Source organism: Globicephala melas, chromosome 8, assembly GCF_963455315.2.
Source record: "Globicephala melas chromosome 8, mGloMel1.2, whole genome shotgun sequence".
Lineage (NCBI taxonomy): Eukaryota > Metazoa > Chordata > Mammalia > Artiodactyla > Delphinidae > Globicephala > Globicephala melas.
In genome coordinates, this window is record NC_083321.1 from 81,858,118 (window position 1) to 81,875,905 (window position 17,788).

Sequence of the window (17,788 nt, forward strand, 5' to 3'; positions counted from 1 at the left end):
TTAATGAGTATGCTTTACACAACTATGCTTTAGAAATAAATTTATTTTATATTTAATTTTAATGCAAAAAGGGGTTTTTATACCGATTATTTTTCTCATTGACCTGTGACAAATACACAATAAAATGTACTGGAATTCTCCTAGGAATTAAGAAAAATGATATTCATTCAGTCACATCATAAAATGAAAAATACTCTAAATTTTAAGGCTGCTTTTTCAAAGAGATTCTCGTGAACTTATCTTTTAAATAATATGATGCCTCATATTTTTCTCTTCTAAATTCAAACATGCTTTTTAGAGTCAATGCTAGTCAAAGGAGATCAACAATCGGTAACCTTTTCTATCTAATTTAAAGTTGTATATCCTCAGCTCACTGTCTCGTTAGGCAGAACACATTTTTGACTACTTTTGAAGCCCTTACTCTAAATAAAGTGGAAGTATTTTATGTAATTTAGTTTTTAGCTTGTGTAATTTTAATTTTATGCTTTTAGTAATGTCAAGTTATTTCCAAAATTTTGACATGGAGGTCAAAGCATGAAAATGCCAGAGAAAAGCTTTCATAATGTTGCAGTTAATTTTATCAGTGTTGCATCACCAGCTAGAAACTTAATGTTAATCTGCCAAGACTTAGTTGGAAGTTTATAATTTTAGAATGCAAACCAACCAACAGCAGTTTTTGTGTAAGGATGCAAAATATATATCTTCTAACTTAATTGTGTAATATTTGCATGGGACTTAAATATATATATATGTATGTATATATATATAATATACATATATATATACATTCCTAAAAAAGACAGTAATGGAAAGTCATACTTCAGTTCAGTCCTCCTCTTTTCAGCCTCTGATGAAGAATCCTATTTTAAGGAATTGATCAAGAAAGAAATGAGCTCCACGCTGTTCGACCATTCCTAACTAAAGCTCAAGTCTTTTTCTCCTGTGTAGTAAATTTAAGCTAATTTTTCATGTGGGATTCTTCTTGGATGACCAACTCTGGACAACCAGAAAAAAAAGTTTTTAAGTTCTGTGACTTTCCTGAGATACTAAAACAAAAGAAGAATTAATCCTCATCTTTTTCAAGAAAATAGATGTTGAAAAAGAGTCGCTTAATTCTGATGTATCCATTCCCATATCTGGAAATGAGGTCATTGTATGTAAATGATGGAATTATCATACTTCTAATTCCAAGCGTAGATTTTCTAAAAGTAAATATCTGTGAATTTGTGTCCTTCTTTTCTGAATACACGTAGTTGTTTTCTTTAAAGATTTTTTGAAATTTTGCCTGTTATATGTGAAATAAAGTGTTTTAATGTGCATTATAAACATAATGTAGAGAATCTCCTTTTTTTCTGTTATTAAAGGAGCTGGAGATATAATTCTTAAAACCAAAATATTGAATTAGTTTTACAAGCATGGCTGTTTTTCAGGAAGCATGCTGTCAAAAAATAAGTACAAATTACTGAAGAATCCAATTGTTTCCTATATACATAACGACTATTCTGTAAAGTTATCTGTTCTTTGACAGTGATATCACCAATATTTTTGCAATCAAAATAGTGCAATACTAGTATCTGTCTTTTGTATAAAAATGTAGTCTCCATATAAATAATGCCTCTGACCTTTGCAACTTCAATAATTCAAAAAAAAAAAAAACTAGAATCCTTCCTTATATTTGCTTTTGTTGAAAATGATATTCCAGGACCTATGACATCTCCATCATCTCATTCATTTTGAAAGAAATATTCTTCCTTATAAATGAATGAGATATGGGCACCAGTGTATAATAACCCCTCAAATTCAGTTGAAAACTTCCAACAGCAATGGAATTGGTTAGATATTAAACTATGTGCAAGACAGATATCTAGACACAAAAGAAGGCTGAGAGTGTTGTGGCACTGGAACTCACTCATTTTGATCGAAATTGATATGGCCTTGCTGTTCTCCCATTTGTTTTTCCTTTGTGTATATTGTTATTTACATGTTGATACACTGTAATAGTATATGATACTGTTAAATAAAGTTGATTGAGAAATTCATTTATTCATTCATAAATATTTATTAAGCGTCTGCTATTTGCTAGGCACAGTTATAAGCCCGGGGATATGTTAGCCAACAAAACAGACAAAAATCCTGCACTCTCAATTGAACTTTCATTCTAGTGAGAGAAAGCAGACAAGAAACATGATAAATAAGTATAGTAGATATCATTCTTAAATAAAAAGTGTCTTTAGCTTTTAGAATTTCTGAAATCTATTTGTTTTATATCTACATGTGATCTTCATTTTAATGACTAATGTATTCTTCCTGAATATAGTCATACTGAATATAACTTAACTAAATCTAAATAAAAGTAAAATTGACAATATCATCACATGAGAATCATGACTACAAAGTTGAAGGGTCTAAAGTTCTAGATTCAGATGCTCATCATTTTTTCTAAGTCTTAGTGACTAAAAATTTGCAAAATTTATGAGACTGTAACCATACAGTGGTTTAACATTTTACATTCAAAATAAACAACCTAAGGAAGCCAAATCTGTGCCATGTGGTTTGGGTAAGTGCAGCAATTGAGGAAAAGGCAGTTTGCAGTAGACGTCGTAGTGGTGATTTCGTCTGTAATCTCACTACTTTGGCTGAACTCTCTGGAAAAAGAGAGATGATGCAGTTATATTTCAGCCAAGCCCATTTTTCCCCAAATCTTTACCACTGAAGGTAAAGAGGTTGATGATGCATTACTAAAGTAAGAATGTACTTCTTGCCATCATAGGAACATAACAATCCTTTTGGAAATTTTTGCATAAAATCCAAATTTATTCACTGTAGACTCAGAATTACATTATAAACCTTAAAGCAATTTTACTTATACCACTTAGTCCTTCCAGGAATATTTTTTATACTTTTTATGTGTTGTTTGATATTTTATCTCTTCTATGTAGAATTTTGTAAATGCACTATACATAGATGCATGTGTGTATACAATACACACATGCATATTTATATACACATATATGTATATACCGATACAGAAAATACAGATATTTTTATTTTCTTCCTTGTACCAGAGGAATATTTTTTATACATTTTATGAGTTGTTTGATATTTTATCTCTTCTATGTAGAATTTTGTAAATGCAGTATACATAGATGCATGTGTGTATACAATATACACATGCATATTTATATACACATATATGTATATACCGATACAGAAAATACTTTTATTTTCTTCCTGTACCAGATATTAATCTTTCCCATACATACACCTGTCTCCAAAGAGCTTATAACTCAATGTTTTTAAATGTTATTTTTAATAAGTTTAAAACTGTGCCACCATTAAATTTACTCATTTTTTATGTATTGAATAATAACATTTTAATATTCACTTTTAAGAATTTTACACATGGGATAAATTATCTACATTGAGATCTTTGGAGAAAAACAAATATCCACATAGCAAATAACCTTTGTTGATGCTACTGATTTTATTATTTTAACTGTTTTCAAGTAGCAATTTTAATGATTATATTTGTGATGTTTAGAAAATCTTAAAGCTTTTCTAATAAATATATATATTTCAATAGTTTTACTTTTGCTAAATACAAACAAGAATTTCCTCAATAGGAAAATGATACTTTACTGATTGAAAATCATCTTAATTCATTTACACAAACATTTTCATAAGCAAACCCTAATGTAGTAGTTTTAAACGGAGATTGATTTCTTTCCTGAAATTGCAGAGCAGATGTAGAACACTATGCATTATGGAAATTGTGGTAATAAACTCATAGTCACTAAGAAGTAGTGCATTTCAAATAACTTCTAAGGAATTATTGTCCCACAGAACAAAGTAGTTGATAACAAAGATGGTAGGTTATATTCCATTTTTATTCACAGTTGAACACTTGGGGCTCCATAAGGTTGCGTAACAAAAACGGCCCACAAATACCCCTTAATGATTGGCTATAACTCGTTTTTTATTATATTGAAAAGATTTGGTATTTTCTTCACCTGTAGTAGCCCCCAAACTTTGTATTGAATCTCCTCAAGTATGCAGTGTTTGAAGGGCTACTTGGGGATAAATTATCAGATTCAAGATGGGGCAAATGAAGAGGTTGGGAAAGTGTTGAGGATTTGCTGCTAATTTGGATTTGATGTGGAAGAAAAGGAAAATGAGACACACTCAAAGAAATTGGGAAGAGTTGAGCAACTGTGAGAGGTTTCCTGCAAGAAATGCCTAGCAATTCTCTCCCTTTGTTCTTCCATCTTCCTGAGTGTGATCATCTTATTTCTCTTAATTTCCATGCACCAATATCTGAATATCAACAATTACGCATGCCCTTGTTTGTGCAAAAAGCCTAGCTAAATTTCTAATCAACATCTTCGGTAAGCTGAAGGTTTCTCTAGCCTTTATTGGTTCGTTTGTCAGGAAAACAAAGACCTGATGTGCCCCTGCTATCCAAAAAGGAAACTGAAAAAGATGAAAACACTAAATAAATTTGTATTTATATATACATGTACCTGTTTCAGAAGAGGTGACCTGGAACTTGTCAATATTTACTTTCCTTTTGAAGATCTGAATAAGAAGTTCCAATACAATTACTTTTCCATGATATTCTTACTTAGGAAGCACTGATAGACAAGGAGATCTTTATATTTATTGAATGCCTTATATTTATTGAGTACCAGACACAATGAGGAAATATGGAACGATTTTATCTACATTGTTTACTCAAGATTTCATATAGAGAATTTCATTCACTAAAAATATAGAAATTCATTTATCTAATCTTGTCACCTTGCTTGTTAAATCATATGAAATCTCAAATGGTTGCATATATTTTGACAGATGCAACAATAGCTTCAAAAATGTCCAGATATTTCAAAATATAGGTTCAACTCTCACTCCTGCTAGTTCTGTGAAATTGAGCAATTTGTTGAAACTAAGCTTAAATTTTCCATCTGCAAAATGGGAAATGCCTACCTCAAAATGGCAGTGTGAAAAGTAAATAAAAGAGCACAATTAAAGAACAATTAAGAACTTAGAACTCTGTAACTGACACAGAGTAAGCACTAAATAAGTGAGGGCTAATATTATTTTTTACTACTATATTTTATTATTGTCCCCTACCACTCTCACTCCTTTACCTTTATTAAAAAGAATTTAACCTTAATCACAAGAGGACGAAGGGGATATTTTATTTATTTGTGTACCCCTAGTTCCCAGAAAGCTGCCTGGCACACAGTGGGTGTTTAACAAATATTTAAGTAAATACTAAAAATGCAGCTTTGAATGATGCAAATTGTTCACTATATAAAGTACAGGGGATTTTGCAAATTAGATGATAATGCTAGCTAGAGAAACTTCTGTACACAAGCTAATATGGTAGTATACATATCTGAGGGCTAAAATTCATGTGTTCAAATATTTCAGACACTTTAGAATTTATCAACCTTAGTACCAAATGTGAACCTTAGCAATATTCCTTTTGAAAACCTCTCGTTTGTTATACTAACAGCCATTTCAATTAGAATGTTAAGCATTTTGCAAATGTGTGATTCTTGCTTTTTTATACATATTCTTCCATATTTTAACTAGCTATTTCAAGAAATAATGAAAGGATTAGTTCATTTTAACTACTAATATTCCACAGCATAGCTTAGAAGTTAACAATGTATTGCAACAACTCACCGATTTTCATAACCACATTCATAATTTGAAAAATGCTTCATATTCGGAGAATGTTTTCTGTAAGTTAACAAATAATTTTCATCCATCTAAAGAGACAATTAGCGGCCTTTATTTTGTTGGTGGAGAAACTTTCTTTACCCAAGTCCAGTGTTAGAATATTCATCAAATTCAAGGAAGAAGTGAGAGACTTCTGGGTCACTTGGCCGTGTCTACCTAAGGCAGGATTTAAGAAAACAATACAAGGAGCAATGCTATACAATTTCCCACAATAGAGTTATTTAGGCATCTCTATGAGCGAATCATATATCATGTAATGTACAGTTTTATTAAGTTTTTAGAAATAGTTTCTACATTTACAAAGTACTTAAAAACAAAATCAGAATTAGTGTAGACTGCCATGTAATACAAAGTAAATTACCTTCTAATCCAGAGTTTTAAGAGCAAGTTCAACTTTCCCAACTACAGATTTCTGGGAGAAAAGAAAAGATTTGTATTAAAATTACTAAATGTCTCAGTACAATTTTATAAAATATGAATCATTACTTCAATGACACTGTGGTCAAAAGTGGTCACTCCTTGTCTGCAAACGATTAAAAAATCTGAAGTGTGACCAGGAGTTCTGTAGGTACTGCGTGTTCGCCAGGCCTATCTTTGAGTTGGTGGCATTAGGTTTTATTTATAAAATCAAGTGCTTTTTTGCTAACATGTCTCTTTAGTTTCACAGACTTTAAATGGTTTGGTTTAGAGGTGTGTGTGTGTGTGTGTGTGTGTGTGTGTGTGTGTGTGTGTACTGAAAACTGTTCAGTTATTATTAGTTAACAGTAATCTTTTTCATTTTATAAGGATTTTCACAATAATTCTTCATGCTATTTTGTCTTACTTGCTTCAGAAACTAAATGGGAATATTACTTGAAGTGTGTGATTGTCACAACTGGGGAAAAATTATTAGTTTCCATTGGAAACATATTTTATAATAGAATAAAAATTCATGGAACACAGCCCTAATTAAAGCCAAAATATAGGACAATTTTAGGAAAGCCAATTTAATGTAAATTAGTATATAAAATTTTAAAAACTACTAATTCATTTCTTCTTTGAACTTGCTAATAATGCCTGCTCTGAGAAAGACATATTGCTAAATGCTAAAGAGCAAAGAATGATAGAGCTCTTTTCCTAAAGAAAGTCTCAGTTGAATGTGGCTAAATAAGATGCAGAATACGGAGAACTGTGACTTTGAATGAGTCTTTTATTACACGAAGCTGACTCCTAAATAGTCTTCAGGTCATGAGATACTTTGGAAATAGTAATTTCATTGCCATAAATGATAATTTATGCTTCTCTAGTCTATTATTAATGTATATTTTTCCTATCACAGTCACAGTGCTAGGTATGTAATAATCACTCAAGAGAAAATTATTTTAAAGATTTAATTTTTAGTATCCAATGTAAAGCAACTTAATATACTTCTAAGCACATTTATACATTCATCTGTTTTACTATCAATTTCTTGCCACACAAAATCAGTGTGTGTACTAATACTAAATATAATATTTTGTTAAATTCTGAAACTGAAAAGTTGCATGAAGTTTTTGAATGTTTTATAATTTCTCCCTTACAGTTCTACTTCTCTCATTATAGGAATCCCCATATGTTATGTACAAGAAAAATCATGAAATGTTTGAAGGAAATGACAAGTATGAAGGATACTGTGTAGATTTGGCATCTGAAATTGCAAAACATATTGGTATCAAGTATAAAATTGCCATTGTCCCTGATGGAAAATATGGAGCAAGGGATGCAGACACAAAAATCTGGAATGGGATGGTAGGGGAACTTGTTTATGGGGTAAGCAAATCAATCTATTGAAAATGTACTTACATAAACCTGAAGTTTTTTTTCATGTGGGCACATACCAATTTTTAAATGTCTACTGTTGTCTTTTAAATTTGCAGTTACATTCAAAGAAGCATATATGATGTCAAATGTTTCTCTATTTCATTAATAATGCAATTTCCAAACAATGGGAGAAACCAATACTTGATAATTTCAAAAAGATAAAAATTCAGAATACAATGTCCTATTTTATAAAAAATAACACTGACTTCAGTATCTGCCATGATTATTCTCTTAAGCCTGATGCTGTTATACAATAGACATGTTGTTTTGAGAACTATTTTGAGAGTTACTTATATCCCTGTTGGTTGTATTTACTGGTAAATATATTTTAAGTTATTGGTGAAGCAATCAGTAAACTATTTTAACATATATTAAAGTATTCACCAATAATGTGAAGTTCTTACAACTCTGCTGAACACAGTAAATTTAAACTTAATGCAACAACATCATTTTTTCCTACACAACAAAACACAAAAGCTAGAATTTATTCCATAATGGGCTTCATATGAAATCATGTCATGCCCTTCCCTTTGAGTTCACAAGATATTGAGTGTATATATCGAAAGCCAAGGGCAAATTCAATGTAGACATTCCTGCCTGAACCAGAACAAGATTGGTCTCTTCAGGTTCCACTGCAAAGTGTTAAAATCAAGCCAACAGTTATCAAATGCTAGTGAAGGTATGATATTTCCAAAGTCCAGAAAACAAACCTAGAGCTCACAGTAAGCTCTATTCATCAAGTAACCAATAAGTCACATACACTTGAAATGTATTCTGAAACTTTCTATAAGCTAATTCATATTTCACAAATTTCACCTTCAAAACACATTGTCTGATTAATTGTCACAAGACCCCTTTAAAAATAAAGAATTACACAAGAGTCATCCTTCACCAGGAAAGAATAAAGGTAGAACAAGTTAGAGCATAACTGAAATATATAGAGGGGTTCACTTTCCGAGCCAGAACTGCAATTCAATAGTTTTGTGATTCTGCATTCTGCTTTTCAGACCGTGAAGCAATGAACATTCTCCACACAGTCCAGTATGGTAGCTATAACCTCAGCAGCAAGAGGAAATTGTTTGACATTAAAGAGCAATTAGTTAATTTTATATTCATTTGAAAGAACTGCCGACTAGTTAGGTGCCCTAAGTGAGGAAAACTAAATTCGCACTTTTAAAAAATCAAAAAGTACTTTATCACAGGGCTCATCAACAGTTTGATATTGAGTTTTAAGTCCCAAAGAAAAAGGGTTCCTAAAGCATGTGTCCATTGGTAATATTTTAAACTTTTAGACTTTAAATGTGAACATTAACCTAAATGTTAGAACTACACTAATTCATATCCTTCAGAAGACACTATTGAGTATTTGATCTCAAAAACTCATTCTTGGATTACCAATTAATTATGGACCAGATAACTAACCAGAGTTACTTTCTAAGACATTTGTTACATATCTCTCCTCTGGAGTCCTTACCAATTTGGCAGCCCAGGCTCACCCCTTGGCAAGGGTTCTGACCACATTTTATTGGGAGAATATTGTTTAAATAATGAAAACAGGTGATATGAAGAGAGTAACGTAATTAACACCAAAAATTTGTATCAGTAGTACTCGTGTCACAGGCACAGAAAGTCCCAGGCAGTTCTCAGAGAGAGAAGATAACATAATGGTTATTAATGCTTATTCATTCATCAGCCAGCCTGCTAGGGTTTAAATAATCTGATCTTTGCCACTTGAGTTGTCCAGTTTTTTCCCAAAAGGAATCTTTTTCCATGTCTCATACACTTTCCACAGATTTGTTATTTTCCATTCTGGTGTCTGCAAAGTCTTTACTTGTTTCTCAACTACTTTTTTTTTCTTTTTACTGCTAATACTTACATGAAATCCCAGTTTGCAGGGCCCTAAATAAAACTCCATCTATATTCTTATACTCAACAAAGCCAGCAAAATGATTAACTTTGAATCCATTTTTTTTTACTTTACTCTTTGCAAACTTTGTTACTGTAATTTTTAGGGATAGATTATCTGTGAGACAGGCATATGTAATCTCAGCACACCACCAGATGGTTACCCCAAAGCTCAAAACCTCCATGACACTCTCAGGTCCATTCTGCCTGTCACACCTGCACACTGCAGCAAGTTCATTATATGATCTTCTGTGGTACACTGCTCCAGCGCCTTCTTCTGGGCCCCGCTGTACTTGTGTGTGTATAAACAACCCAAGGGATTGTTTTCTCAAAGCAAGTTCCATGGCCTTCCAACACCAGAATTACCTGTGGTGTGTGTTAAAATGCTGGTTCATGAGCCTTACTCCAGAGGTCTTTGAGAATCCAAATATTATCAGGTTCTTACAGGAGATATTTCTCACAATTTTGGAAGTCATTGAGAGGTAATGGAACAAGGCAAACACAGCATCTCCAATGTTAGCAGAGAAAACTCAGATGTATCCTCTGTTCACTGGCCTCTTTCAAATCACAAATTTCAGAACTTCAAATGTGTCCTCATTGAACATTGCTGTCACACTATCATCTAATGCTTGCTTTCCATTGCATCTAGTTTTATGTGTTGGAGACTCCTTTATTTCTCTTCATGCTTCTCTACTTTTAAGGCTTACTCTCATTAGTGGTAACTTGTATAAATAAAAAATTTCAGAAGATACTACACATAACATTGTAGTATGTGAAAGGTAGTATTTCAAATCAGTGAAAGAATGCATTATTCACTTATTCCTGCTGGGAAAGCAGGACAATTTTGTAATACATTATCATGCAAAATGCTAGATAAATTATAGAGGGAGCATAGGTACTAGAATAAAATATATGATTGAGATTAATCATGATATGAGAAGGATATTTCTAAGCATGAAACCAATGGCTGAAAACACAAAAAGATAATTTTATATGGCTACAACAAAATTTTAAAATGTATATAATGCAATAAAGTATCATGAACTAAGTAATGTAAACCAAAATTGATGACTGGGGGAATATTAAAAACATATATGAAAAATAATATTTTTAATATTTATTTTAAAACACATAAATTAGTAAGCAAAAAAATGAATACCCCATATGGAAATGGGGCAGATTATGACAAGTAATACATAAAAAGAGTAAAAGTGGCTATTTGTTTTACAAAAAAAAATTCAAATCAATACAATGAAATTAGCAAATTGGTGAAGATAGATGAGAATAAAGATACACGGGGTATCCAAGGTTCAAAGCCGAAGGTGCTTTCCCACAGTGCTATTTGCATGATCTTTCTGGAGAAAAGTTGGGCAAAACATGTAACGAACATTAAAAAGATTGTTATCATTTAGATCAGCAATCCCTTTCTAGAAATTTATTTTAAATAATAAAGATATGTGCGAAGATTTGTCTTCAAAGGTGTTCACATCACCATTATTATAAATTGTGTAAAACTGGAAACAATATAATAAATTGATAAAATAATAAATTGAGTAAATTTTGATGCTTTAACATGATAAAATATTTGCAATCATTAAAACTTATTTTTACTATATATGTTGAAATAACTCATTCTCTTGAGAAAAGGAATTATAAAATATAGTGTTATATATTATCCCATTTTAAAATAAGAAATTAATATTCATAAAACAATGTCTAGTAGGGCATATATAAAGAAAATAATAAGAGTAGGTGAAGGAAATGAAGATAAATTTTCCTAAATTTCTGGTTCTGTTTTTATATACTAATTTTTCTATATCTACTTCATATATCACTGTATAATGAAAATTATACAGATAATAATAACTATGGGGAAATAACCTCTCAGCAATGATTCTCTGGCTTTTGTATTATATGTGGGCATTTGTGATGTGAACTAAGTTTATTCCCACTTGAAAGTGTATGCAGTTAATCCTCAGTCACCCAGTGGAAAACGTGACAGCCAGAGTACATTCCCCATGCTAACCCTCCAGTTGCATTTGTATCAAGCTGCTGGCCATTGTATCAATCCAGGGCCTGAGGAGATATAGAGTGAATGTAAAAGTGGCAGCCACTATGTAAGAGCATATATGTCTGTGTTTCAGATTCCATTTCAATGCCAAATATTTTCCATTTAAAATAAATAATCAAAAAACCTTTTTTCATTTGTAGATCATGTAACAATTTACAGTTTTTTCACCACACTTTATTTCATTTGATCTTAGAGATGGCATGATTTAATAGAAGAAGTACAGTCTCAAATTGCAGAGCTGCTATGATGTGTAAAACTCATTTGTCTCAGTTTCATCATCTATAAAACAATGATAAACATAAGATTGTTTATCTCTTTAAGAAGGTTAAGTGAAAAGCAATTCCAAATATTTAAATCAGCATAGATACATAATCCCTCATTAAATGCTCACTATTGTTTTATTAAGGCTTATTTAACAGATAATTGCAATAACACAATGAGGTAAACAGGAAAGAAAATGTCTTCATTTTAGAGATATGGAAAAAGGCTCAGAAAAATTACTCAGAATCACAAAATGAAAATGGAAGCTGGTGTCTTATTAATAATAATATATGAGAATTGAATCCACTGTTTTCCAAAATCGTTTTTAGAAATTGAAAGTAGAAATCAAAGTATGTGAATAGGAAGAAATAAATGTCAGTTTCCAGATTTGTGTGTGTGTGCTGAGTCAAAAAATGTTGTCAAACAATAGGTTTCTTTTATCTCACAAACGCAGACTTTATGATAGGTTTACTCATAACTGGAAAGGAATAAAAAAGAAAAGGATGTTTGAACTTCATAATATTAAGGAATGGCCAAGTAATGAATCAGTGACAACATTCCAAATGAAACAGAAAACACTGCAAAATAGCAGCAATTCTGGCTAAGAAATTCAGAAATTCAGCCATATGGAAAAGCTATCGAATATCCTCCTCTGCGCCATCTCAGACCCTTAAAGACTAAGGCAGTTATTTGAATTCAAGTTATTTTTGCTTATGTCTACTCGTTTTCTCTTCCTCTCATCTAATTACTAGCACCAATAAAAATATTCTGTGCAATTAAAGTGACATAATATTTTATGAAAACAAATCTGTTCATCTTTGTATTTATTACTGGCCTTATTTATTGTTGGTATTCCCCAAAAAATGTAGAATAAATACATAACTGGTTAACTTTGAATGGATCAATCCAGTACTACTTGCTTCATGAAATCTATTAACCTACATGTTTTCATGTGTCTTTTCTTTTATAGAAAGCAGAGATTGCTATTGCCCCTCTGACAATCACTTTGGTCCGAGAGGAGGTCATTGACTTCTCTAAGCCCTTCATGAGTTTGGGCATATCTATTATGATCAAAAAGCCTCAGAAATCTAAACCAGGAGTGTTTTCCTTCTTGGATCCTCTGGCCTATGAGATTTGGATGTGCATAGTCTTTGCCTACATTGGTGTCAGCGTGGTCTTGTTCCTAGTTAGTAGGTTTAGTCCATATGAGTGGCACACAGAAGAGCCAGAAGATGGAAAGGAAGGACCCAGTGACCAGCCTCCCAATGAGTTTGGCATCTTTAACAGCCTCTGGTTTTCCTTGGGTGCTTTTATGCAGCAAGGATGTGACATTTCACCCAGGTTAGTTTCAAAACCCTTAAGTTCTTCACCAATTCCACAGTAATTCTAAATATTGTGCATAACATCTCTCTATATGTTCTTTTCCTGGAGGCAGAGCATTGCTTGAAACACAGAAAAACTTTGCAATCCCAAATTAATCTAAATATACTCATAACCGATTTTTCCAAATTAGCACAAAGTATGGATACATAATAAAGATTAATTTCCCAATGGAAAAGTAACATATGGAACCCATCAGAACGCTCAAAAATAACTTTGTATTAATATTTCTTTCAGTGATTACAGATGGAAACTAAATCTAAATTCTTAAGAATAGGAATTTATTTTTATGTTGTCTCCTTTTCAAAATCAAATGTTTTTATTGTTTTGTTCACTTTTGAAAATTAATTTTGAATTCGATTTACATCCCATGTAGCTTAATGGAGATTTCTACCATGGAGTTACCTAAAACCTGAGTTAATATAGTAGGTTCCAGATATACATTGTTCTATCTAATAATCATAAACAAGCTAAGCAGTAGGCGAAGAGTCAGCAACGTAAATACTATATTTGTTTTCCTTATCGGTGGAGTAACGGCTCATATCCATAAGGATGTGTTTCAGTTATGTTTGTCAAAAATGCAGCCAACCTCCTGTTGCAAGAAAAATACCAAATTTCTCTCAGAAAAATAGCTGAAGGCATGAGAAGCTAAGAATTGAATTTAAAGTGACTTATATTAGCATCACAAATATATGTATTTTTAAAGAAATGCTTTCTCAAAAAGAGACATTTTAGTTACAATGCAGTTTGCATTCCTTAAGAACCAGGAACACTATAAATGTGCTTAAATTCCAATAACATAGAAAGTTGAATCAATAATCCTCAAATAATGAAATGAAAAGAAATTAAAGCAAATCAAGTAATAGTTTTATGGGTTTTAAAAAATTTATTTATTTGTTTTTTATACAGCAGGTTCTTATTAGTTATCTATTTTATACATATTAGTGTACATATGTACACTAATCCAATCTCCCAATTCATCCTACCACCACCACCACACTACACACGCTTTCCCCCCTTGGTGTCCATATGTTTGTTCTCTACATCTGTGTCTCTATTTCTGCCTTGCAAACTGGTTCATCTGTACCATTCTTCTAGATTCCATATATATGTGTTAGCATACAGTATTTGTTTTTCTCGTTCTGACTTATTTTACTCTGTATGACAAACTCTAGGTCCATCCACCTCATTACAAATAACTCAATTTCGTTCCTTTTTATGGCTGAGTAATATTCCATTGTGTATATGTACCACATCTTCTTTATCCATTCATCTGTCTATGGGCATTTAGGTTGCTTCCATGACCTGGCTATTGTAAATAGTGCTGCAATGAACATTGGGGTGCATGTGTCTTTTTGAATTATGGTTTTTTTCTGGGCATATGCCCAGTAGTGGGATTGCTGAGTCATATGGTAATTCTACTTTGACTTTTTTAAGGAATCTCCATACTGTTCTCCATAGTGGCTATATCAATTTACATTCCCACCAACAGTGCAAGAGCGTTCCCTTTTCTCCACACCCTCGCCAGCCTTTGTTGTTTGTAGATTTTCTGATGAGGCCCATTCTAATCAGTGTGAGGTGATACCTCACTGTAGTTTTGATTTTCATTTCTCTAATAATTAGTGATGTTGAGCAGCTTTTCATGTGCCTCTTGGCCATCTGTATATCTTATTTGGAGAAATGTCTATTTAGGTCTTCTGCCCATTTTTTGATTGGATTCTTTGTTTTTTTAATACTGAGCTGCTTGAGCTGTTTATATATTTTGGAGATTAATCCTTTGTCCATTGATTCCTTTGCAAATATTTTCTCCCATCCTGAGGGTTGCATTTTCATCTTGTTTATGGTTTCCTTTGCTGTGCAAAAGCTTTGAAGTTTCATTAGGTCCCATTTGTTTATTTTTGTTGTTATTTCCATTACTCTAGGAGGTGGGTCAAAAAGGATCTTGCTGTGGTTTATCAAAAACCTTTTGATTTCTTCAGTGATCTCTTGGTTATTTAGTAATGTATTGTTTAGCCTCCATGTGTTTGTGTTTTTATGGGGGTTTTTCCTGTAATTTATTTCTACCCTCATAGTGTTGTGGTTAGAAAAGATGCTTGATATGATTTCAATTTTCTTAAATTTACCAGGGATTGATTTGTGACCCAAGATGTGATCTATCCTGGAGAATGTTCCATATGCACTTGAGAAGAAAGTGTAATCTGCTGTTTTCGGACGGAATGTCCTATAATATCAATTAAATCTATCTGGTCAATTGTGTCATTTAAAACTTGTTTCCTTATTAATTTTCTGTCTGGATGATCTGTCCATTGGTGTAAGTGAGGTGTTAAAGTCCCCCACTATTATTGTGTCACTGTCAATTTCCTCTTTTATAGCTGTAAACATTTGCCTTATGTTTTGAGGTGCTCCTATGGTGGGGGCATATATGTTTATAACTATTATATCTTCTTCTTGGATTGATCCCTTGATCATTATGTAGTGTCCTTCCTTGTCTCTTGTAACATTCTTTATTTTAAAGTTTATTTTATCTGATATGAGTATTGCTACTCCAGCTTTCTTTTGATTTCTGTTTGCATGGAATATCTTTCTCCATCCCCTCACTTTCAGTCTGTATGTGTCCCTAGGTCTGAAATGGGTCTCTTCTAGACAGCATATATATGAGTCTTGTTTTTGTATCCATTCAGCAAGACTGTGTCTTGTGGTTGGAGCATTTAATCCATTCACGTTTAGGTAATTATCAATATGTATGTTCCTATGACCATTTTCTTAATTGTTTTGGGTTTGTTTCTGTAGGTCCTTTTCTTGTGTTTCCCGCTTAGAGAAGTTCCTTTAGCATTTGTTGTAGAGCTGGTTTGTTGGTGCTGAATTCTTTTAACTTTTGCTTGGCTATAAAGCTTTTTTGTGTGTGTGGTATGCGGGCCTCTCACTGCTGTGGCCTCTCCCATTGCGGGGCACAGGCTCCAGATGCGCAGGCTCAGCGGCCATGGCTCACGGGCCCAGCCACTCCGCAGCATGTGGGATCCTCCTGGACCGGGGCATGAACCTGTGTCTCCTGCATCGGCAGGCGGACTCTCAACCACTGCACCACCAGGGAAGCCCACTGTAAAGCTTTTGATTTCTCCATCGAATCTGAGTGAGATCCTGCTGGGTAGAGTAATCTTGGTTGTAGGTTCTTCCCTTTTATCACTTTAAATATATTGTATCACTCCCTTCTGGCTTGTAGAGTTTTTGCTGAGAAATCAGCTGTTAACCTTATGGGAGTTCCCTTCCATGTTATTGGTCATTTTCCCCTTGTTGCTTTTAAAATTTTTTCTTTGTCTTTAATTCTTGTCAGTCTGGTTACTATGTGTCTCGGCATGTTTCTCCTTGGATTTATCCTGCCTGGGACTCTCTGTGCTTCCTGGACTTGGGTGGCTATTTCTTTTACCATGTTAGGGAAGTTTTCAAATAATCTCTTCAGATATTTTCTTGGGTCTTTTCTCTATCTCTTCTCCTTCTGGGACCCCTACAATGCAAATGTTGGTGTGTTTAATGTTGTCCCAGAGGTCTCTTAGGCTGTTTTCATTTCTTTTCATTCTTTTTTCTTTATTCTGTTCTGTGGCAGTGATTTCCACCTTTCTGTCTTCCAAGTCACTTATCCATTCTTCTGCCTCAGTTATTCTGCTATTGATTCATTCTAGTGTATTTTTCTTTTCAGTTATTGTATTGTTCATCTCTGTTTGTCCTTTAATTCTTCTGGGTGTTTGTTCCTTAATTCTTCTAGGTCTTTGTTAAACATTTCTTGCCTCTTCTCAGTCTTTGCCCCCATTCTTTTTCCAGGGTCTGGATCATCTTCAATATCATTATTCTGAATTCTTTTTCTGGAAGGTTGCCTATCTCCACTTAATTTAGTTGTTTTTCTGGGGTTTTATCTTGTTCCTTCATCTGGTACATAGCCCTCTGCCTTTTCATTTTATCTCTCTGTGAATGTGGTTTTCATTCTACAGGCTGCAGGATTGTAGTTCTTCTTTCTTCTGCTGTCTGTCCTCTATTGGATGAGGCTATCTAAGAGGCTTGTGCAAGGTTTCTGATGGGAGGGACTGGTGGTGGGTAGAGCTGGCTGTTGCTCTGGTGGGCAGAGCTCAGTAAAACCTTAATCTGCTTGTCTGCTGATGGGTGGGTCTGGGTTCCCTCCCTGTTGGTTGTTTGGCCTGAGGTGACCCAACAATGGAGCCTACAGTCTCTTTGGTGTGGCTAATGGTGGACTCTGGGAGAGCTCAAGGAGTACTTCCCAGAACTTCTGCTGCCAGTACCCTTGTCCCCGCTGTAAGCCACAGCCATTCCCCACCTCTGTAGGAGACCCTCCAACACTAGCAGGTAGGTCTGGTTCAGTCCCTTATGGGGTCACTGCTCTTTCATCCTGGGTCCTGACGCACACACTACTATGTGTGTGCCCTCCAAGAGTGGAGTCTCTGTTTCCCCCAGTCCTGTTGAAGAACTGCAATCAAATCTCGCTAGCCTTCAAAGTCTGATTCTCTGGGAATTCCTCCTCCCGTTGCCAGATTCCCTGGTTGGGAAGCCTGATGTGGGGCTCAGAACCTTCACTCC

At 33.6% G+C, this 17,788-nt stretch overlaps 1 protein-coding gene across 17 annotated transcripts in view; it reads left to right on the plus strand.

Annotated features, from left to right (window-relative positions):
• GRIA4 (glutamate ionotropic receptor AMPA type subunit 4) overlaps positions 1 to 17,788 on the plus strand; it is a 525,267-nt gene that overhangs the window by 454,031 nt on the left and 53,448 nt on the right. For 16 of the 17 annotated variants that reach the window (XR_009564952.1, XR_009564951.1, XR_009564953.1 and 13 more), the window contains 2 exons: positions 7,330 to 7,536; positions 12,795 to 13,165. Coding sequence is in view for 14 of the 17 variants with exons in the window: in XM_060303986.1 (XP_060159969.1) it covers positions 7,330 to 7,536; positions 12,795 to 13,165 (578 nt within the window). In the remaining 3 variants the exon portion in view is untranslated. Of the gene's footprint in view, positions 1 to 844; positions 2,040 to 7,329; positions 7,537 to 12,794; positions 13,166 to 17,788 lie in introns of those variants that run through there. The other variant, XM_060303994.1, reaches the window with a different exon arrangement.